Source organism: Thermobia domestica, chromosome 18 (assembly GCF_964235325.1).
Source record: "Thermobia domestica chromosome 18, izTheDome1.hap1.1, whole genome shotgun sequence".
NCBI classification, from domain to species: domain Eukaryota; kingdom Metazoa; phylum Arthropoda; class Insecta; order Zygentoma; family Lepismatidae; genus Thermobia; species Thermobia domestica.
Window position 1 is genome coordinate 48,028,426 of NC_137471.1, and position 23,353 is coordinate 48,051,778.

A 23,353-nucleotide genomic window follows, 5' to 3' on the forward strand; every position below is an offset into this window, starting at 1 on the left:
GTTTAAAGTGAGTTTGAAACAAAAACAAGATGAACTACACCGAGAGAAACGGGAAGTTCAAGCTCTTAGGGGTGTTCTCTCCAGGGCTACATCAAGGAAAGTCGATGTTGAGACTTCGGAAGCAGAAAACTCCAAGGAACGAGAACAAAATAAAATACTGCCAGAATTCGTTTACAACTGTAATAAGGAACAAAGTTATCGGAGGATTAAGAACGAACCATCAAACCCTGATTATTTGTCGGAATCTGACAAGAATTATGACGAATATAATCAGCGATGGAAGCGAACTAAGACATTGCAAAAGAGAATAGTACTCCGAGAAAATAAAGAAAATAACTGCGTGTCACATAATTCAAGAAGAGTGCAAAACCTACAAAAAGGATCACAGGGTGAAGATTTCCATTTCCTTCAGATTAGAAGCAACAGCAAACAAAGATCGGAGCATACTGCCAATACTTGTGTGAATTACAAAATTAGGAAGAAGACCAACGGAAAGAAAGTGAAAGAAATGATCCTGAATGTGCATCGAAAGAAGAGAAGAAAAGTATATGAAATTAGAATGATCCGTAATCTGGAGAAAACCTTGAACAGTCATATTTGGACTTGGAAATACATAAGGAAACCGAGCACATGGAAACGGAAGCTCGGAGAAGAAAAGAAGAACCATCATAGAAAGAAGAAACGAAAGAAAATCAGAAGAGTAACTGCAAGAGTATGGTTTAAGATGAAACGGAAGATTGACCAACGGAAATTAAAGAAAGGAAAAGAAGAGATGAATTGGAAATCCCGAAAGAAAATTAAAAGTGAATGAAACCTAATTCATGTAAATTTTCTCACTCGTTTCTTGTCTCTATTATTGTTTATTGTGTATATGTTCTGTGATGTGATTTGAGTGTTCCCGGAAGTACCTTGCATTAGACAATTAAAAAAATATATTTGTATATATTTTTTATTTGAAGACGGGGCAAACTGTAATGGACCGGTTTGATATCCATTACAGAATAAGATTATTTTTCTCTTTATATGCCCTTATTTTTATCCTTACCAACATCAAAAGTTTATTAGTTTCATTAGTATTGCATTTATGCTATTATTTCTGTTATTTCGTTGTATAAGTTAGTGTTGTATTATAATTAATCTGCGCTACCGGCGTACTGGCGTTAATGGCCGAGAAATTATAGCCAGTTGTCTTTTTCCTTCTGTTGAATTGAGATTTCTGCTGTTTTTTATATTATTAGTGATTGAAATTGAAATAGCTGTGTGTATATAGTAATGTCGTTCAGAAGAAAGAAAACTTAAATATGTCATACTAGATCCAATAGGCCGGAATCCATGAGGATTCCGTAACTGGATTATCTTCTCTCTCCTGTTTATAAATAACGTCTTTTGCATCAGGAAGAATAAGGTATATGTATTGCTAAGTTCATCACAAAGTTGACAACAGATGCCTATACACATTCATACTTGTTTAATCGGTTATTATATGTGTATGTTTTAGCTATCTCAAATGATTCAGTTTGCTTCCTGTAATTAAGTGATCATCCTCCTGCTGTTAGTATAAATATAATATAAATATTTATTGATATATACAGTATATATGATGAAAATGCGACAATTTGAAGAATTAATTGATGATGTACAATGAATAAATATTAATTATGTGCATTGGGATGAGTCAGATCTAGAACAGGAATGCTATTAAGTAACGTAGATGTTAATGGGGATAACTTTGGAGATATATGAATGTTTACATATAATTGTATTGGCATAACGTCTTGACTATACCGAGGTGATGATAGGACAACTGTTTGTGTACTATATACATTAATGATAATAAAAGCAGGTCAATATTCGATACTTGTATTCGATTTTCATTGTCATCTTATGGAATGCATTGCGTATTTATTCCTGATGTGCTAAGGTCCTGTTTCCTTCCTTGTTAGCCTGTCCTACGTTGGCAACGAATCAGCTCTTGGAAGTCCGATGCTCTAATGTTAACCATAACACTTATTTTGTAGGATTGCCTGCGCCGTACCAGAACGGCGGAAGAAAGGGCATTACAGCCCTATTTTTTTTTTTTTTTTTATAAGTGGGTTTTGTGTTGAACAAACACCGGCACGTAGGTCTTTGAGGTTCTCCAATTTCCTCCAACTTTCTTCATTCCATTATTTTATTTATTACAATTATCATTGCTTCTTTTAGCCTCGGTGCATAACGTTGGACGTTAAACTAAAAGAAAAAAAGGTCTGGTGGAAACCAACTAAAGCATAAATGGAAAAGATATGAAATAAATAAGTAAAGCATCTAACGCTTCCATTATCTTGTTGCTGCGTAGGAATCGCGAGTGCCCTTTATAGAAAATTACTTTACTTCAATCAATAAACCCAAACACTCGACAACAACAGAATGGTGACAATTGGAGAGGCTTTCTACGTGTCATGTCTAAATGAAGGAACTAATGAGATGAGACTCATTGCGTACATACACAGAGATACAAGAGATCTAATCCATTTATTACGAACGGATGAATACAATGGGAAAAGAGTAACGATCAATTAACGCTGTTAAAAGAGTTGACACCGCAACTAATGTGCTGTTTCTCTCTCTTTTTCCAAAGGACAAAAATTCAAATTAGTGTAAAACGTTGCTAACAAATTTTGTTGGAAAAATCAAAGGCGAACAGTCACTCTGATAGTTGAATCAATCCATTCTTAGTGATCAAGCATGTGCCGTTCGACCATCTCTAAAATATCTAATTTTTTCATGAATGTTTATACTATATCAGAGTACTTCAAAACCACGATCATTGGATTTTTAACACATTTTTTAAACATCTTGTAGCGGTGTAGCGGCTGCCGCCATTTTGCGTTTTCTCGATTTCAGGCGTTTACGTTGTTTTGAATATCTCAGCATGTATTTGTCCTACCAAATTGAAAATTGCTGGGCGTGTCCAACTTGGGCAGAGCTAAAACTTTGATCTAACATTTTTGCCTAAAACCACTTGAAAGGGGGTGAGATCAGGGCCTACAGCAGCAACATTTTTGGACATTGCAAACATGTTTGGGAAGAGGACACAACTGACATAGAAGTCTGAATTTGTGTGTGTATATATAGTACGGAGTCATAAGTTTATACACAAAAATTTGCAGACCTGTAGCTGCTCCCAATTCGGCATATTTCAATGTCCAATATCTCCAATGGGCCTGGATAAAAAAAAATCTAAAACTTTGGGAATAGTTACTCCTTTTGTATACCATAACATACAAAAACAGCGCGTTTTGTGTTTTTGAGCAGAAGGAGGTCAAAATATTAAGGAACGACGTCATACTCTAGGAGATGTTTTGTTCACAAATTCAGCTGGAAATTCGTTATTGTGAAGCAAAATGAAGTAGGATGAACGGTTAATCGAGTCAAGGCTCTCAAGCTCGTTTCTTTCCTCTAGTTGTGACTTACTGTCTTATCACACCCACAGCAGCACTGGTGAAGAATGCAGCCATCAACAGTCAAAATACACACTTGAGAAAAAGTCCGCAAGTACTCATTGCTGTTTGCTATATCAATGATATTCAATCATGATTATTCTTATTTTAACTGTCAACTCATGCTGTAGACTGTTGTCCTTTCGTTTGATCTACATTCTCCAGTCAGTGAACAGTAGAGCGGAGCGAAAAAATCATTCTTTTACATATCGAGAACGCAATAGTGCGTAAAAGTTGTCAATCAATGTTGATAAAATTCTGTAAAAATTTCGTCGCTGAAATCAAATATCTTCGGGTAGCGAATCGCCAAAAGAGATTTTGTGTACTTATAGGGTATGCAAACCCGCCGTACACACCACTCTTTTGTGTTTCTACGGTAAATGAACAAAAGTATTACCTATATTTCTTAACTTAAGCAGTCTATAAAATTGAAGAAATAATTTCTAGATGATTTAGGCAGATTTGGAACCATAAAATGCCCCTTTTAGCAAAACAAATTATTGTATACCATACACTGTACTTGTGGCCTCATATAAGGTTCCAGCATTGAATTAATACGCCGATAAATGTGTTCATTGTTCATTATAACTTTTCCTTCAACACTCCTTTTCCTTTTAAAAAAAATTATCGTACTGTTTTATACAGTTTACTTTGTTTCCCTGCGTAAGAATGTAATTTGGAGTAGGTCAACGTATTGAAAATATTAACTTGTCCTATTTTTCTTCCTTCTATCTCTACGGTTGATTAATATCATTTCATTACAATCATTGTTGTTCTTGTCTCTTTAAAAGTTTTATTATCATTCAATATTCTTCGCAGATTTTCATCACGTTTTCAAACCTTAAGAGCCTGACATACAGAAAATAATACAAAATTTACCATTTTCTTTTGCTTGTTTATTCATAAGTGAAAGGAGGTAATGAAATTCAACTTACTACAATTATAGATAATGTTATTCTACAACAGAAAATATAAACCTCAAGAATTTTTAAGGTTGCCATCCATAGAAATTACGGTGTTGCCAGAATAACATTTCCACCAAAATCTATGTTAAAGCAGCAACTAGAGGAAGCATGGATGCATTTGATTGCGTATCATGTTGTCTTCGAATCCTGTAAACTACTTTCTGAATAATAGTTGCATTTAGTTTGTAATAAACAAAATAGTTTTAACATACAATTATTAAAATTAAATAATTATATTATTTAAAAAGTAGCTCACAGGATACCAAGATAACATGATACGTAATCAAATACAGTTGAGTTCGTTCCTCTAGTTGCTGCCTTAACCAGGGGTGGACTGGCCATAATCAAGTACCGGCCACATGGCCGCTGCGCCCTCCTCACATCAGTGCGTTTGCACCCTCCTCGGGAGAGGCTAAGACCCGTCTTAGCCTCGGGAAGGCGCACAGTTTCCTCTCTGAACACAATTAAAAAAAAAGCTACATAATTATTTTATAAATTCGCTAGCCTTTGGCCAGCTAGGGCTCCACCCCAGACCCCGGTATTTGCTCGCCTGCGGCCTCGCTCTTTCTGTTTTCGGCGTGGGAATGCTATTAATGATATTAGATTTACCCCTAAATATATAGATTTGACTCTAATAGCGGTCATTTTGGACGATTTTTACATATCACCCTTACCAACCCCACGCTCTGCCCCAAATCCCAGTATTTGCTCAGCCTGCGGCCTCGCTCTTTCTGTTTTTGGCTTGGGGAATGTCATAATGATCTTAGGGACCCTGAAATTTATAGGTTTGACTCTAATATCGGTCATTTTGGATTATTTTTATATATCAACCCTCCCACCCCCACTGCTCCGCCCCCAGATCCCCTCTTTACTCGGCCAACGGCCTTGCCCTTTCTGTTTTAGACTTTGGTGGTACCATTAATGATATCAGCGACTTCGAAATATATTGATTTGACTCTAATCTCGGTCATTTTGGATCATTTTTACATGTCTCTCCCTCCCACTCCCGCCGTTAGAGGCGCTAGTGGCGTTACATAAAAACAAGACTCCGTTCAAGACTTACAGATGAACATCTGGAATCATTGTTCTTGATGAACTCAGAAAGAGACGTTCTGACCAAAATAGACAACAATATTATTATTGACAAAATGTGTGAAAAAAGCAAGGAGATGCGAAGGCTCCTTCAAGCATAAAGCAAAACAGTGACTTTACCTTCATTTTCCAGTTTTGTTTTTGAATTTCTTTTTTCGCTAGGTAGGTATATAATTCTAAATTTACTTTTGTTAATTTGTAGTAAATGTTTCATGTATACTTTTTATTAACGGTTTTAAAAATAGATGAAAAATAAGTTAATGTTATGATGAACATAGCTTTAAAAGGACGGAAGTATGAAAAATAGCATAAGCCCCAAACTTAACTCAAATCTTTAGTTATAATTAGGTTGTTAACAAATGTAGCCGAAGAATTTAAAGAAATGGTGTGATTTTTGTAGTCTCAGTTAAAGTGAGCAGATTTATATAGGCCTAATATACGAGGCGTGTTTTTTAAGTAAGGTCGTTTGAACATAAGTACACAACGGAAGCTTATTTCTAAAAAGTAAATGTATTTTCAGAAAGTACATACTTTACTCTATTTTTCGACATAGTTGCAAAGTTTGTTCAAACACTTATCATACCTCTCAACTAACTTCAAAATACCCTCTTCATAAAAACTTGCCGCCTGCTCCGACAACCAAGAGTTCATTGCCGTTTTCACATCGTCGTCATCGTTGTAACGGTTGCCATTCAGGTGTTATTTGAGGTGGAGGAACAGATGGTAATCGCTCGGCGCAAGATCCGGACTGTAAGTTGGATGGTCTAAAACTTCCCAGCCAAATCTGTCCAACAAATCGCGGGTCTGACCTGCAGTGTGAGGTCTTGCATGGTTATGGAGAAGAACAATGCCCTTTGTCAGCATGCCGCGTCATTTGTTTTGAATCGCTCTGCGTAGCTTTCACAGGGTTTGGCAGTATGCTTCTGCATTGATAGTGGTTCCTCGTTGCATTAAGTCGACCAACAAAACACCATGCCTATCCCAAAACACCGACGCCATGATTTTGCGCTGGGACAGAGTCTGTTTGGCCTTCACCTTTACAGGCGAGTGTGTTTGTCTCCATTCCATGCTCTGTTGCTTCGATTCGAGCGTGATATGCGAAACCCATGTTTCGTCTCCAGTTGCGATCTGACTCAAGAAGCCGTCACCTTCTTCATGATAACGAGTCAAGAACTTCATGGCACACTCAAATCTTTGGTTTTTGTGGTCCTCTTTAGGAGTTTCGGGACCCAACGGGAGCACAGTTTCCTAAAGTTTAGATGTTCAGAAACAATTTTGTAAAGCACTGATCTCGACACGTCAGGAAATTCGTTTGAGAGACCTGTTATTGTGAAGCGCCTGTTCTCACGAACCCTCGCTTCAACTGAAGCCACCAAATCGTCTGTAATCGAAGAAGGGCGACCGGAGCGGTCCTCATCATGGACGTTGTCACGGCCATTTTTGAATTATCGTACCCACTTACGCACTTTGCTTGCACTCATAACAGTATCACCGTACACTTCGCAAATCTGTCGATGAATTTCTGCAGCAGACAGGTTACTTGCTGACAAAAACCGTATCACTGAGCGAACCTCACACCCGCGGCGGGCGACTTGATAGTCTTAAACATTGTTAAAGCACAGAACACAACCGTACAGGTCAGCTACAGAGTTGAAACTGAGCACAGTTGTTCCCGAGGCATGCCGGTACACGACACACACGCTAGTTGCGGTATGCGCGCGAACTACTAGTGTCTACAACAAAACGGACCTTACTTAAAAAACACGCCTCGTATTTAGTACTCAAAGTCGCTTTGTTTGTTTATGAAAATATTGAATTTGTATAATTCTATCGTGATTAACTGCAATAGCTACTTAATCTTTTGTTGTTTTTACTGTGCTAATTTTCCGGGGGAAGCCCCCCGGCACTTTCTTTTATTAGGAGGGGGTATTCTATACAAGCGAAAGCCTCAGATGGACGGCGCCCTCTTAGAGTGTGACCGCGCCCTTTTTACATAGCCAGTCCACCCCTGGCCTTAACTTAGATTTTGGGGGAAATGTTTTTTTTTCTGGCAACACTGTAATGTCTATGGATGGCAACACTAGAAATTCTTCAGGTTCATATTTTCTGTTGTAGAATAACATTATCTATAATTGTGGTAAGTTTCATTTCATTATCTCCTTTCACTTATGAAAAACAAGCAAAAGAAAAATAGTAAATTTTGTATTATTTTTCGTACAAAGGTATGTCAGGCTCTTAAGTTAATTTTTCTTGCAGGTTCCGCAAGAAAGAGAGCCATATCACTTATAAGCCGTAGGTCTTTTCGATAAACAAGCAACTTAATTAATTAAAAATATTCGTTTTTGTAGTAGTAGTAGTAGTAGTAGTAGTAGTATTAGTAGTAGTAGTAGCAGTAGTAGTAGTAGTAGTAGAGTAGTAATAATAGCAGTAAAGCCTCATCCAATATGCAGAAGTATACTAATACAATTAAGAGGCCAATATCTTTCCAATAAATTGATTTGGCGGAATCGTTGTTAATGTATCACTTTAGAATATGAAACAAAATACTTACATAAAAACAGCTCAGTTGCGCTAATTTCTCATTGTGAGTACTACAGCAGACACTTACCTGTAAAAAGAAAATACATAAATAGATATTATTATCATAAATCAATATGTACTATGATAATTTAAAAGAAACTTCTTTTAAATACAGTAGGCTCTCAATAATTCGACGGATATCAGATCATGTTGTACCGGGTTGCCGAGACCGCCGGATTAAAGGAAGACACAGGAACGTTGTATACTCTCATTAATCCGACAGATAATTACCCAGCTAGTGATATCATTACCCTCACGCTCGCAAAGAGTCCACCACTTTAAGTATTAGGCTATTTAAGAAAGCGTTACCCTCTGTAGCGAACGCGGCCAAGGTGGCTACTCAGTAATTTTACTTTCACCAGAGTTGTAAATCATACTGTGAGCCAGTCAGGATTTCCGGGTCTTTTTTCTACGTCCAGGTCTATAATAGCAGAGTTCCAATACTCTGCACAAACTATCTTCCAAGCAGCCGTTTCTTGCTACAATCCCTTTGCCTGGCAACACGTCTTTCCTTTTTTCCTTCCTTTTGAAATCTTTTAAACAGCAGGCGGTCTATTGTTCCGAAATGCACCAAATACGCTCGAGCTAACGTTTTCTCCGCGTTTTTATTGCTTTCGCGTTTGTGATTAGCCATCTACATTTAAACACATGGTCAGCGTATTCCAAGCGTATGCATGAGCAATAAATACGCTTTGCGATCGCCTCAAATAGCCGGGTACTAAAGCGCCGGATTACTAAAAGGCATCCTATATTTTTTTTATCTATTCATTTCTTAAATAAAATCATTAACGTATTTAAAGAAATTGAATTAGATATTCAAAGATATAGGTAATGGAATATGTGTTTTGTCTAATAATTATGAAAATTACTGTTAAATAATGCAAAAAGACTTTTCCTATTTCAATGCATATCGTAGTCGTTTTTCTCCTTGATTATTGCACACGTCAGCAGATTCTTAATATTCTTTTTTTGGGGGGGGGCGTATTTTTCTTCCTTTCTTTCCAACGATACTATCTTATGGAAAAAAGCAAGAAAGAAAGAAAGAAAGAAAGAAAGAAAGAAAGAAAGAAAGAAAGAAATCATGCTGCTTCAGAAAAAGGGTCGGTTAGAACCGAACGAGTCACGGTGTGAAGGAGAATACAGGGTCGTTGCCTTTACTTTTATTTTTAAGTCATTTTCCTACCTTCTTTCAACCTCTTTCATGAAAGATTTGTTGTATGATTTACGTTTGCGTTTCGCGCAGGTTCTTCTTTTTCTTCAAATAAAATAGGATCTCCTTTTGGTAAGCGTGAGAAGTTTATTGAAGTTCATAAGAAAAAATAGAAGTTACAAGTTCCACAACAAACATCTACAAAATCTCACTGACTGTTCTTGCAGTAAAATCATTAAAGTTCCACTTTAGATAAAGATTAGAAACACTAGATACGACGAAATACAAAAATATATGAATTCGAAGATATATATATATATTGTTCCAAGATTCTAGTTACATGTAAAGATATATGTATATAGAACTAAGATACTATTTACTATTTAATTCTCGTCCCTAAGATGCAGTAGTCCTAGATACAGACCGCAAAGAGTTTAATAGCAATATCGAAGTGCTTCCCGGAATGTGCCGAGCCTAGTATAGCAACTAGTATATAAAACTATCGTAAGCACAAAGATCAAATCATCACATGAGTTTAGGTCGACACGTGGACGCACGTGGAGACCTATCATACAGACTTTGAAACTGGACTTAGTAATCCATGCTCTCACTGCGTGATGTACACGCGCGTACATTATCATACTTCCTTGAAAAAGAAAACATTACAAAAGAGAGTATTTTGAAAGTACGTACACTATCATCACATATGTGTGACCCTTCAGTGACCCTACATCCTGTTCTTGGCTGGCACATTATCAATAGCTTAAAGAATAAAGATTCGTCTTTTATACAATATTAACATTGACTTCAAAAATAATATAACAACTATAAAATACACTAACTTATAATCGAACCCCGAACCTTTATATACACTATGTACAGTGACATTCCAGGTAAGTACTGCTAAGAGGGGAGGTGCATCGAAGGTGATAAACAAAATAAGAAAAAGAAAAGAAAAAGATAACAGTAAATATATGTTCATACAACACCTCCCTCCTTTTTTGAATTTTCATATCAAATTGCGAATTTGGTTGCGAATTTGGATACTGAAAATTCACAGTCTGATATGAAACATTAAAAGATTTTCTTTTTTTTACCTTTCCTTACGTAGATTAGGACCTTTCTTAGATGGGACAGCTACCTGTAACTCATCTGTAATCTCAGTAACCTGCTCAGCAATTCTTGACATGACTACAGGCTCAGTGGTATCTTGTTTTTGATTTATTTTAGTAATAATAAAAGGTTTAATGCATATTTGTTTACAACAACTATCATCATCAAAATACCTTTTGAAAAAGCGAAAACATTTACATCGGTAACAACAACAAAATATTAATATTAGAGCTATCAGAACTGTACCAAAATATGAAAACCAAGAGAGATGAGTTACCTTTTCAGAATGAAGTAGTTTCCATTGTTCATCATCTATTTTCTTTTCTACTTCCTGAATTTTATGGCTTGCTACCTTTAAGTCACTAACCGAATTAATTACATGTTGAATAGGTAGGTTAATTTGCATATCTTCCAGGTATATATGAGAATTTAATATTTAACAACAATTATCAGTAAGATTTAATTTCGGAGTAAAGTCTTTACCTGTAACATTGGTTTCATACCATGTTTGTGTTTGGAGGATCGCCTTCAAACCATAAGCTTTACAATTATTATCTAGATGAATAATACCTGAATTTGTTAGAATTAAATCATAAGGTTCAAATCCATTACATAATATTGTCATTTTCTCTTCCTGTGGAGCAGCAAAAATCCACTCATTGTTATTTAAGGTTACAAATATACAATGATCAATTTGTATCACATGTTTATTACAATCCATGGGAACATAATGAACATATTGTAATAATTTCATTTCGCACTCTTGATTTATATGGCTAGACAAGATAGGAAACGTTTGTTTACACAAAAACCAATCTTGTTTAAGAATTTTACATTTATTGAACTCAATTTCAGTCATTTTTGCGTAATATTGCTTAATTGAATCAACTAAAAGGTAAGGTTTTTCAGGTTGAATAAAAACAAACTTATTTGTTGTATTCTTTATTTTAGTGGGGAAGGGAGTTAACTTATATACTAGATAACGAATGGAATCTGTCAAAGGGAGACGAATTACATAGGCTAATATTCCATTATTGATAAACACATCTAAATTAATTATTTTCAATAACAAGTAACTATTCCTAGTACTTGTCCCAATTGGTAAAGATAACGCACTATGGAGGTCACTTTGACTAGCCTTCCAATGTTGGATTATTTGATAAGGAGTGATTATGTGAGGCTGTAATACACCTTTCTGTGCATTTAAAATTGCTTGCAAAACAATTTCATACTGATCCTTTAAATCTCTTAAATACCTTTCAACTTTTGCGATATGTTCATTTATTGTATACTTTAAATTTAAATCCAAAAATGCTTCATTTAAATGTCTCTCTCTTTTTGATATCTCTTTACTTATATGCTCTAAACCTTGACTCAAAATATTTTCGTTAGTCTCCACTGTGTGAAGAGTTTTATTAATACCTTGTAGGGTAGATTTAACAATAGTCATCTGCTCTTTACTCAATTTCAAGAAATCTAACTGTTCTTTTTCTAATTTATTGATTTTTTGAGTGTAATAATTGGCATCTTCATCGTCCAAGGTGCCAAATAGAAATTTAGCAAGGTGACCAATACCATCTATTAACCCTCGTTTTCTTCTACTTTCTTGCGAAGAAATTTTTGTTACTTCTTTTATTATTTCCTTAACCTCTTTGATATCAGATACCTTAGTCAAAACTTGATTTACGAACACTGTAGCACAACTTGTTTTATTTGATTTCACCACTGAGTGTCTACACAGGTTTTGTGTCCTATCTACGTAAGTTTCCAAGTTACGAAAGCTTATATCTAGCTTAGTTAAGTTAACGTAAGAGACCAATTGCCAGTAAGTATTATATAACTGAACCTCTCCTAAAGAGTCATAATAAATACCTGCCGTATTTTCAAATTTCTTTATGCGTGCTCCAAGCTCTAGACTACTACATATAAGAGAAACCAGTAGAATAGCTTTAAGTCCTATCATTTTGAACAATCCTGTAAATATAGAAACGTTATTTTACTTTCCTTACCTTTGTTTTTTTTTTTTTTTTTTTTTTTTTTACAAGATAACATGAAGAATTTGAGTCACTTAATAATACATCTTTAATCTATTGGCATGCACAGTCATCTCTTGTTTGCCAACCTTTAAGGTACAGTTTACACCTTTTGTTCGAATTATATCGTACGGTCCGCGCCAGAGACTGTCAAGTTTCTTTGATCTGCCGCGGCGGACTGACTCATCATATAATAACACTTTATCTCCTTTCTGAAAAATGCATTCGTTTTCGTTTCTATCATAATATTCTTTACTTTTCTCCTTTTTGTCAATGAGGTTTGCTCTAGCTAATCCGTGCATCTCCTGCAATTTGTGTTTCAACTGTTTTACATAATCATCGTAATTGTATACAACTTCAGAGGGTTTTCTTTGTAATACACCTGGTACATTTACAGGTTTCCCGAATAACAGTTCGAAGGGAGTGTATTGAGTGGAACTATGAGGAGTGGTATTATAACAGAAAGTAGCATATGATGCTAATTCGTCCCAATTATTCTGATTTTCTGCCACATAACATCGCAAGAAAAATTTTAAAGACTGATGGAATTTTTCTATACCACCATTCGATGCCGGATGGTATGGGGTTGTATGTAGTTTTTCTATTTGTAACAATTTACAAATACGCGTGAAGACATCGCTCAAGAAATTACTTCCGCAATCAGACAATATGCTGTGTGGAATGCCAAATTTTAGCACTACATTCTCGACAAAGGCTTTGCTGATTGTATCAGCATCTTGAGAAGGGATGGGAATTGCAATAACAAATTTTGAAAGGTTATCTTGTACAGTCAATAAATATTTGTTTCTGTGTTCTAAAGTTTCTGGGAGAGGCCCGACTAAATCTAAAGAGACCTTTTCAAAAACTGTACTGGGAGTGTCAGTTATTACCATCTTCATTTTTACCTTTTGTTGTGTGTTCCTATTCTTTTGACATAATTCACACCCTTTTATGTAATCTTCAACATCTTCCTTCAGTTTTGGCCATTCTTTAATGTCAATATTATTTAAAGAAAGGTACTTCCTAATCTTTTCATAACACCTATTCATTCCTATATGTCCACCTAGAATTTGAGTATGAAACTCTTCTAAAATTTTGTTTTTCGTTTCTAAGTCTAAAGCTTCAGCCTTTTCTTTCTGTTGTGAATCACAATTTGATACCCTATCTTCTTCTTCAATAACATCTAAAGAATACATTCGTGACAAGGCGTCAGAATTTGTATTTAAGCTTCCTTTCTTATACACAATTTCGTATTGATATTCCTCTAAAAGTATTCTCCATTTTAAAAGTCTAGATGTCGGATTTTGTACTCTAAAAACCCACGTTAGTGGCTTGCAATCTGTGACAAAAGTTACTTTTGTTCCGTAAATGTATGGTCTAAAAACTTTGCTAGCCCACACTAGAGCCGCCAGTTCCCGTTCAGTCGCTGAGTACGATCTCTCTGCTTTATTGAAAACTCTACTAGCATACGCAATTGGAAGATCTTTGTTTATTTCACCCTGTGAGAGAATAGCTCCGCAGGCAAATGCCGAAGCATCCGATGTGATTATAAAAGGCTTTTTAAAATCAGGATACTGCAGAATTGGAGGAGTTGTCAATTTCTCTTTAAGAGAATCAAATGCAACTTGTTGTTTGACTCCCCAAGAAAACTGGACGTCTTCTTTTAATAAGGACGTTAAGGGTAAAGCAATTTTACTGTAGTCTTTTAGAAATTTCCTATAATATCCAGTAAGTCCTAGAAATCCCTTAATTTGTTTCTTAGTCTGAGGAACAGGAAAGTTCTGAACTTTCTCTACTAATCTTGGATCTGGTTTTACTCCGTTAGGTGTAATGACATGTCCTAAGTATGTTAATTCTGGCTTCAAAAATTCAGTCTTATCTACACTTAACTGCAGGTTGCTTTTGCGAAATCTTTGCAAAATCTCACGTAATCTACTATTATGCTCTTCTAAAGAACTAGAGAAGACCACTAAATCATCCAGGTAGATGAAACAACTCGTACCTGTCAGCCCTGCTAACACTGTATTCATCAATCTTTGAAAAGTGGCCGGTGCTGTCGCCAGACCGAAAGCAAGTCGCTTGAATTGATAATGATTTTCAGGTGTACTGAATGCAGTTATAGGTCTATCCTTTTCCCTAATATAGCATTGATGGTACCCACTATGGAGATCTAAACTGGAAAAGTAACGCGCATTGGCTAAATTACTCAAAATGTCGTCTATGTTAGGTAACGGAAAGGACGAATGGACACATAGATCATTGACAGATCGATAATCGACTATTAGTCTATATTTCTGTTTTCCTGATGCATCGAGTTTCTTTGGAATAAGGAAAATAGAACTGTTCCAAGGAGAAGTTGAAACTTCTATAATGTCTTGTTTTAACAACTCTTCTATTTGTCTATTTAATTCTTCCTTATGACATTCTGGCACTCGGTAATTCTTTTTGTTAACAATTTTGCCTACATGTTTAGGATCAATAACAATTTCATGTTCAAGAACATTTGTAGCAGTTAGTTTGTCTCCTGGTAGAAAGAAAACATCATTGAATTCATCGCAAAGTTCAAGTATACTTTCTTTTTCTTTGGGTGGTAAATGACCTAGCCTTAAAAGCTTATGAAGTAATTTTAAACGCTCAGTTAAACTGTCTGAATTTGACTTTTGTGGGACCCTGTCTTTTTCACACTGAATATTTAAAACATGGTTTTCTTCTAATTTCTCTAAGTCTATCGGATCTAAAGTTATATTCTCTACTGAAGAATTCACATTTAACACACTAGCTATACATTTATTTTCTTTCGCTACTGTCAAACAAGAAGAAAGAAAAACACCCGGTTTAATCTCTCGTTTTTCTACAATTCCAATTCCTGTGCTGTTTGTGGGAACAAAAACTAACTTCTCGCATCGAGCTGGAATACTATATGTCAACGGTAGTATAAGCTTATCGCTGCCCTTAAGGTCAAGTTTCTGGCAAGCATGTGTTGACAAGGGAGGAGGAGGGGGAGGATGGAATTCTAACAAACAATTTTTTTGTTTCAAAAAATCACGACCAAGAATGTGTCTGTCTTCTGATAAGCATCCTTCCGAAATAACATGAAATTTATGTGAGAATTCTACTCCTTTTATCACTAACGTTAGATAAATAGTACCTAGTGACCTAGTTTTAACATTGTTTAATCCTTTCAATGTCACAGTTTGTGTTGTATCTATATTCTTTCTAAAACTGCATGGAAGTGCATGGATTTGCCAAAGACTTAAGTCACTGCCTGTATCTAAGAGAAAAGTTGCATCAACATGCAATTCTTTAATGAATGCCGTAATAGTACCTTCTTCTTGATTTGTTACTATGCAACCCTTCGTGTTATCTGAGATGCAAACAGGTTGCTTATTTACATCCATTTGCGGTTTCCCTGACCATTACAACTTGAGCACATCTGACTACTGCAGGCTTTTACATCATTAAAATGCAGAGAACTTTGTTCTTTATCACAAATTCTCGCATTTCCACTAGTATTTACCCTACTAGTATTTCCACTAGTATTTATCTTACTAGCAACATGCAAACAATTGCTATAACCTTCCGTGCCTCGCGCGGCGCTCTCGGAAAAATTACAATTAACCCCTCCTGTGCCTCTCGCGGCGATCTCAGGAGAATTTCCATTAACACATCCTGTGCCTCTCGCGGCGATCTCAGGAGAATTTCCATTAACACATCCTGTGCCTCTCGCGGCGATCTCAGGACAAATTTCACAAACGTGTACCGTTTTCATAAACTGATTAGAAGAATTTCCTCTTTCCTTTCTTTTCTGTAATTTGCATTGAGCTTTGGTGTGACCAGGCTTATGGCATAGGTAACATACTAATTCTTTCTTTTGAGCTTTCTTACTATTTACATTTGAAAAGGGGAGAGAAGTGTGGGAAGTGATCTGGGTTTCTTCTTCTAGAACGAGTTCGATAATATATCCTAAGGATGTATCATCATCGCTTTTAGATCGTACAATCATCTGAATTCTGTCATTTGTTAGCCCCTGAATAAAACTTGCTTTAGCTAAAATTTCAACAAGTGCTATAGCTCCTGGCAATTTAGATGCATCTATAACACGAGCAACGGCTTCGCGTAATTGACTTTGAAGAGTATCTACTTTACTTGCCCATGAAGCAATTGAATCAGTTTTGGTTTGTCTAGCACTAAAAAGCTGGCATGCATAAAAATCAATAGTTCGTCTAATGGAATAATTTTCTATTAATATTTGTTTAACAGCTTCCCACGTAGTAGTGGTTTTTCTAACTAATAACTTAGATCTAGCATCCCCAGTTATTTTTGCTTTAACAAATTTCAAAAGTGTACTATGCTTAGCTGGGTCAACCAATTCAAAAGCAGCGTCTACATTAGACAGAAATTCTTCTAATGCTTCTCTTTTTCCCGAAAATGGTACCGAAATTAACTTTAGTGCTTCTGACACACTACAATACTCTACTTCTGTATCAGAAGAATCAGCACTACCACTGGTAGCCATTGGCAATTAGTACTTACGTTAAACTATACAATTTAAATTTACAAAAATTTTGTTAGCGACAATACCTTTCTTACACCTTCTGTTTTGCCAAGTATTCCCAAGATTAAACGAATGAAATATTTTAATCCTTCCCTAGAGGAACGGTGAATACTAAAGCCTTCTATCCTAGACTGTTCTTGTCTTGATTTTACGTTATTCACTTCACAAGTAAACAACAACCGCGGTGACCAAAGAACAAATCTTTTCTATCTCCAGGCGTAACACTTCAAAATTTTGGAAGTTCAAACAAACAATGAAAATTGTAACCAACCTTGAATTTCCTGTGATGGGGGGTGCTGCTGGCGTCGATCCTGGTACTTTCCTGATGTTGGTTTAAAGATGAGGCCTCTGGATTTCCACAAGATCTCCGCTTGGATTGTTGCTCAACTGGGACCAGCCACACTTGAGAATGGTACTGCTTACTGGATCTCTGGAACTGGTTGCAATAAAACTGGAACACTGGAACGGTGTGTACGCCGAGGTATCCGCTACACCTTGAACAGGCAAGCTTCTTGCACTCACAGTAAAAAAGGTGTTGTCGACGAAGTGCGGTCTGTATCTGGACGTAACGATATTTTAAAATGTATCAGCTTCGTGTCGAAGAACGAACTCTGATTACAATGATGAATGTTCAACTTGGTAACTGTGGAACGTGCACTGGAATCGAACTTCGAGTACTTCGGTTGAGATCCTGCCTAGCTGCCACCACTTTATTTTCCTGTTGTATGATTTACGTTTGCGTTTCGCGCAGGTTCTTCTTTCTCTTCAAATAAAATAGGATCTCCTTTTGGTAAGCGTGAGAAGTTTATTGAAGTTCATAAGAAAAAATAGAAGTTACAAGTTCCACAACAAACATCTACAAAATCTCACTGACTGTTCTTGCAGTAAAATCATTAAAGTTCCACTTTAGATAAAGATTAGAAACACTAGATACGACGAAATACAAAAATATATGAATTCGAAGATATATATATATATTGTTCCAAGATTCTAGTTACATGTAAAGATATATGTATATAGAACTAAGATACTATTTACTATTTAATTCTCGTCCCTAAGATGCAGTAGTCCTAGATACAGACCGCAAAGAGTTTAATAGCAATATCGAAGTGCTTCCCGGAATGTGCCGAGCCTAGTATAGCAACTAGTATATAAAACTATCGTAAGCACAAAGATCAAATCATCACATGAGTTTAGGTCGACACGTGGACGCACGTGGAGACCTATCATACAGACTTTGAAACTGGACTTAGTAATCCATGCTCTCACTGCGTGATGTACACGCGCGTACATTATCATACTTCCTTGAAAAAGAAAACATTACAAAAGAGAGTATTTTGAAAGTACGTACACTATCATCACATATGTGTGACCCTTCAGTGACCCTACATCCTGTTCTTGGCTGGCACATTATCAATAGCTTAAAGAATAAAGATTCGTCTTTTATACAATATTAACATTGACTTCAAAAATAATATAACAACTATAAAATACACTAACTTATAATCGAACCCCGAACCTTTATATACACTATGTACAGTGACATTCCAGGTAAGTACTGCTAAGAGGGGAGGTGCATCGAAGGTGATAAACAAAATAAGAAAAAGAAAAGAAAAAGATAACAGTAAATATATGTTCATACAACAGATTAAAAGGATAAAAAATGATTCACGGTTCCATTTTTAGAGACTTAACATTTGGCTACAATTTTTTAAAAAATCTTTTTTTTTTTTTTTTTCTGAAAGATACGAAACAGACATTTGAGACAGGCTTTTCCAAAAATGTTTTACTCATCTCACCTCTAGAAATGTTTCCACTTTGAACACATGAAATATGTAGCATTTTTTTCTAACTTCTTGTAAGCAAAAAATATGATGTTATTTATTTATTTATATATTTAGATTTTCACAGTTGTCATGGTTTTTACGATGCGATAAGTCGTAACAGATTTATGATATGTCAAGCTTACATTTTGAACCCAATTTTAGACTCCGTTCTTTATCACTACGTATTTTCAAACACTTCAATCTTTCTTTCATCTTTTATTGAAAGAAGAGAAAAAACATACCGAATCAAACTTTCTATAACTACCTATAATTTGTAAAAGTGAGGAGAAATTATAGATTTTTGGGCTTTCGGCATTTATGGCCATGTTACCCCGTCACGTTTGAGGGAAGACAATATCCGGCGAAAGGGAAGGAAGCGGCCTGGGACCTATATGTTAGGTACCACCCCGACATTTGCCTGCTATAAATGAGGAAAGCCCAGGAAAACCTCATTCAGGATGACTGTAATGAAAAAAGTTTTTTACACTTTTTCGACCAAGTGCTCCCACCGGGAATCGAACCCGGGACTGCTCGCTCCGAAGGCGAGAGCCTTAGGGTAACTTGTAAAAGTATCATAATCATAATCTCGTTCTGCCGTTACTGACAATAACAGATCCCAGTTCGAGCCAAGTGAATTTTGTGGTGGACAAACACCAGGTGCGTGTTTTTTTTTCGGGGTTTCCCCGTTTCCTCCCACTTTATTCATTTCTCATCATCACCGTCTCCTCTAGCCTAGCATAATCGTTGGACGTAAAACTAAAAGATTTCATTTTCATTTTCAATAACAGATCCTTGGCTGCATGCTGTGTGCTACCACCCTATTCCTAACATTTCTTGATTTGTTTTTTAGTTTCTTCTAGCTAATTTTCCCTAGTTCTCTCCACATTCATGTTTCAAAAGTCTCTTATTTTTTCACACTTTTGTGTAATGTTGATGTTTCTGCACAACGCTCCACAGGAAACATTTTATGATTCTGTTTCCTGAATCTTTATTAAAACACCCACAAAATAGCTTTTCTGTGAAATGAAGATACGCCTGAAGGAAAACGACTAAGAAAAAAGAAAAAGATATGAAAAATATAAACTCTGCTCAAGACAGCAACAAGAATCACGCCTAGAAGTTTCAGTTCCGTCCGTCTAGATGGCAACCGATGGAGGATATTTGCTGTCATTTAACGGTGTGATGTGTAACTTCTAGCTGGAGGATATTTGCTGTCATTTAACGGTGCGATGTGTAACTTCTAGATGGGGGATAGTTGCTATTATTTAACGACTTGTAGCTAGCTTTTGCTATCATTTAACGGCGCGATGTGTAACTTCTAGTTGGAGGATATTTGCTGTCATTTAATGGCGCGATGTGTAATTTCTAGTTGGAGGTTGTTTGCTGTCATTTAACGACTGATGTGTAATTTCTAGCTGGAGGATATTTGCTGTCATTTAAGAGTGCGAAGTGTATTTGCTGTCATTTAACAGTGCGATGTGTAATTTCTAGATGGAGGATATTTGCTGTCATTTAACAGTGCGATGTGTAACTTGTAGCTGGAGAATGTTTGCTGTCATTTAACGGCGCGATGTGTAACTTGTAGCTGGAGAATGTTTGCTGTCATTTAACGACGCGATGTGTAATTTCTAGATGGAGGATATTTGCTGTTATTTAACGGCTTACAGGTAGCTTTTGCCATCATTTAACGGCACGATAGATGGAGGATATTTGCTGTCAACTAACAGCGTAATGTCACCATCCATATCGTAACACAGCTGAATTCTGCGCCAAGTTCTCACAGATGTTTTGCAAAGATACTCCGGAGTCACGAGGGTGAAAGCGTGTTCTTCAGCTGCTCGTAATTCCTGCGTTGTGTGATATCGTGTGTTTGTTACTTGTTACTTTATGAAACCCCACAGAGTATTGTCTGGTGTGAGATCGGGACTTCTTGGAGACCAGGCAAAGGGAGCTGGTGAAGATACACAACCTCTTCCAATCCAGCGGCGAGGAAACGTCTGATTCAGGTAATTGCGCACACGAATCACGAAGCCCGCGTGTGTTCCATCCTGCTGTATCGCAACAACAATGCCAAGCAATGTTACCAAACAAATGTGGGTAAAACCTAACACCGTGAGAAAACACCACCGGTACGCCCACTTCCGGACTGCGCTGTACACCTTTGTTTCAATAGTGGAAAATGGTATATGGACGGCCACCGTTAAAGTCACTGTTATCATTGAAGAAGATGACGTATTGACTGCATTAACAAACTCCGCCAAGTAATAATAATAATAATAAAATAAATAAAGATTCGTTTTCATTGAAGAGTAATAGTGTAAAGTAACATACTACAAACGGAATAATGTACGTACTAATTACAATCTTATAACGTCACTAATGTTATCCCAGTAAAAAAGTAGATAGCTTCTAAACTCCTTGACTAAATTACTAGAAGAGAGCCGTCATGTATAGACACATCTTTATTTGTAGGGAAAATATTTTTTTAATAAAAAAAAAATATGTGAATTGTACGAGTAAATGCAGTAAGAATCGTAGCTTCCCTTTTATATGAATATTGAAACTCAGATACATATTATAATGTACAGTCAGCGACAAAAATTCTTTTCGTTTGGTCAGGGCTGGATTAACTCATCTGGAGGCCCGGGGCTTGAAAAAAATGTGGTCCCTACTGAATTCACCCAATACTTTTCCGTGAAAGTACAGTAGGAAAGTTAAAGGAATATGTTTCATATTTTTGGTCATATTTTATTTTATGATGATGGTTGTATCTTCATGATTTTTTTTAGATAGCCAGTTGAGATTTTGATCACAGAGTGGAGGCCCCTGTCCACTTGGAGACTCGGGGCTATTAACCCTCCTAAGCTCCCCTTAATCTAGTCCTGCGTTTGGTAAAATTTATTTTGGGAATAATGCTGGTATCGCTGGAACGTACAACGGTAGTATGACTGGAAGGTATAAAATATTACATTCTTTTTGTAATTTACTGAAATTGTCCTTCCATTCTGAAGTTTTTACGAAACTAACTTTATCAAACGGAAAGAACATTTGTGGCTGAGTGTACAATCTGTTAGAAGAGCGATCTTTCACACTACGGCAGAACAATATTCTCGAAATTTAGTAGACCTGGTAGTTTGCTGAATATCTAGAAAATGAAATAAGAAACGTTAGCTAGCGCGCCTCTAATATCAATCACAACATTTTTTATTAAATTCATGTCATAACGGGAAGAAAGAAACAGTTTGTCATGATTGATTCTTAAAAGGGTGTTTTAAAAGAGGGAGATGTCTATTCTATTGATTGATTATGTCTTTTTGACAGCTCTAACAAGCTCCACTCTTCTTAGTAGGCAGAGTCTCTTACAGATCAAAATGCTTAAGTATATATATACACATAGACACGCGCGCGTGAGCCATCATATATTCTACCATATGTATAAAACAAGATGGAGCACATTTTTCACAGTTTCTGATAGTCAAAGATTTACTGAGAGTCATTTTTTTCACAGGGCGTTATACACGATTGGAACAAGTTTGGCTCGTTTAAGTAATAAAAATAATATTAAAAAAGAATGGTTATGATCAGCACCCTAAAAGCAATTATTGACATAAATAGAAGAATTGATATGATAATAGTGAGGACAGATAAGTATCAAGCAAAAAATAATTAAAGAATAGATTGAGTTATGGGAATACATATGTGTGTAAGTTTATATGGCTAAAACTGATAGCATGATATAACATAAAATGTACAGAGTGATCAAGAAGTCACGCAACCCATGCTGCAATTTTTTTTTTTTTTTTTTTTTTTTTTTTTTTTTTTTTTTACGGAAACAGGTGGTTATAACTATTTACAGGAAACAGGTGGTTGTAACCAAGGCAAGAAACCTCTAGTACAGTACCACAGAAGCAATGTGTACACGCTGGAGGGAAGAATTTTCGTTCAGGAAGAGTATATAAGGATACTGAATTACGAAACCACCGCGGCATGCTACGCAGGGGCACTTCAAGGAAGGCAGCAACGAATAAATGAACCATTAATCATCTGTAAGATAAATTCAAGAAAACTGGAAGCGTGTCAGCAGTCCCCCGAAGTGCAAAACCAACAATTTTTACCGAGAAGAAGTTGACGGATATCCGTGCACCAATGGAAAATAGTCCGCAGAAGTTCTTGCGCAAATTGTCTAAGTTAGAGAAGTGCGCAGACAAAAGGCTGGAAAGGAGTGTCCAGTTCAGAGAAAGTACAAGAAAAAGTTAACATTAGCTAATCTGATCTTTCTGCACTGCATCTGAAAAAAAAAAAAAATGCAAAGCAGACGAAAACAATCCGCTGGTTACTATGACAAACCATGACGTCACGTTCAAAGACTGATAGCAGCGCCATCATACGACAATATACAGAGTGGACCAAACGTAGAAAAAATGAAATTTTTGAATTTTACGTCCCACGGTTATGCCGGTGAGGCTAAAGGAGACGGTGATTATAAGTAATGATTGAAATGATGGAATGAAGAATGTGGGAGGAAACGGGAGAACCCCGAGGAAACCCACGTACACGGTG

At 36.3% G+C, this 23,353-nt stretch overlaps 2 protein-coding genes across 2 annotated transcripts in view; both read right to left on the reverse strand.

Moving 5' to 3' along the window:
- LOC145675602 (CYFIP-related Rac1 interactor B) overlaps nucleotides 1–23,353 on the reverse strand; it is a 294,387-nt gene that overhangs the window by 173,562 nt on the left and 97,472 nt on the right. The window lies entirely within an intron of this gene.
- LOC145675710 (uncharacterized) lies at nucleotides 9,394–17,690 on the reverse strand. Its single transcript, XM_081746325.1, has 2 exons — nucleotides 17,239–17,690; nucleotides 9,394–12,353 (listed from the first exon to the last, which is right to left on the reverse strand). Exon 2 carries the CDS (start codon nucleotides 12,340–12,342, stop codon nucleotides 10,816–10,818), a length of 1,527 nt encoding a protein of 508 aa, XP_081602451.1. The 5' UTR covers nucleotides 12,343–12,353; nucleotides 17,239–17,690; the 3' UTR covers nucleotides 9,394–10,815.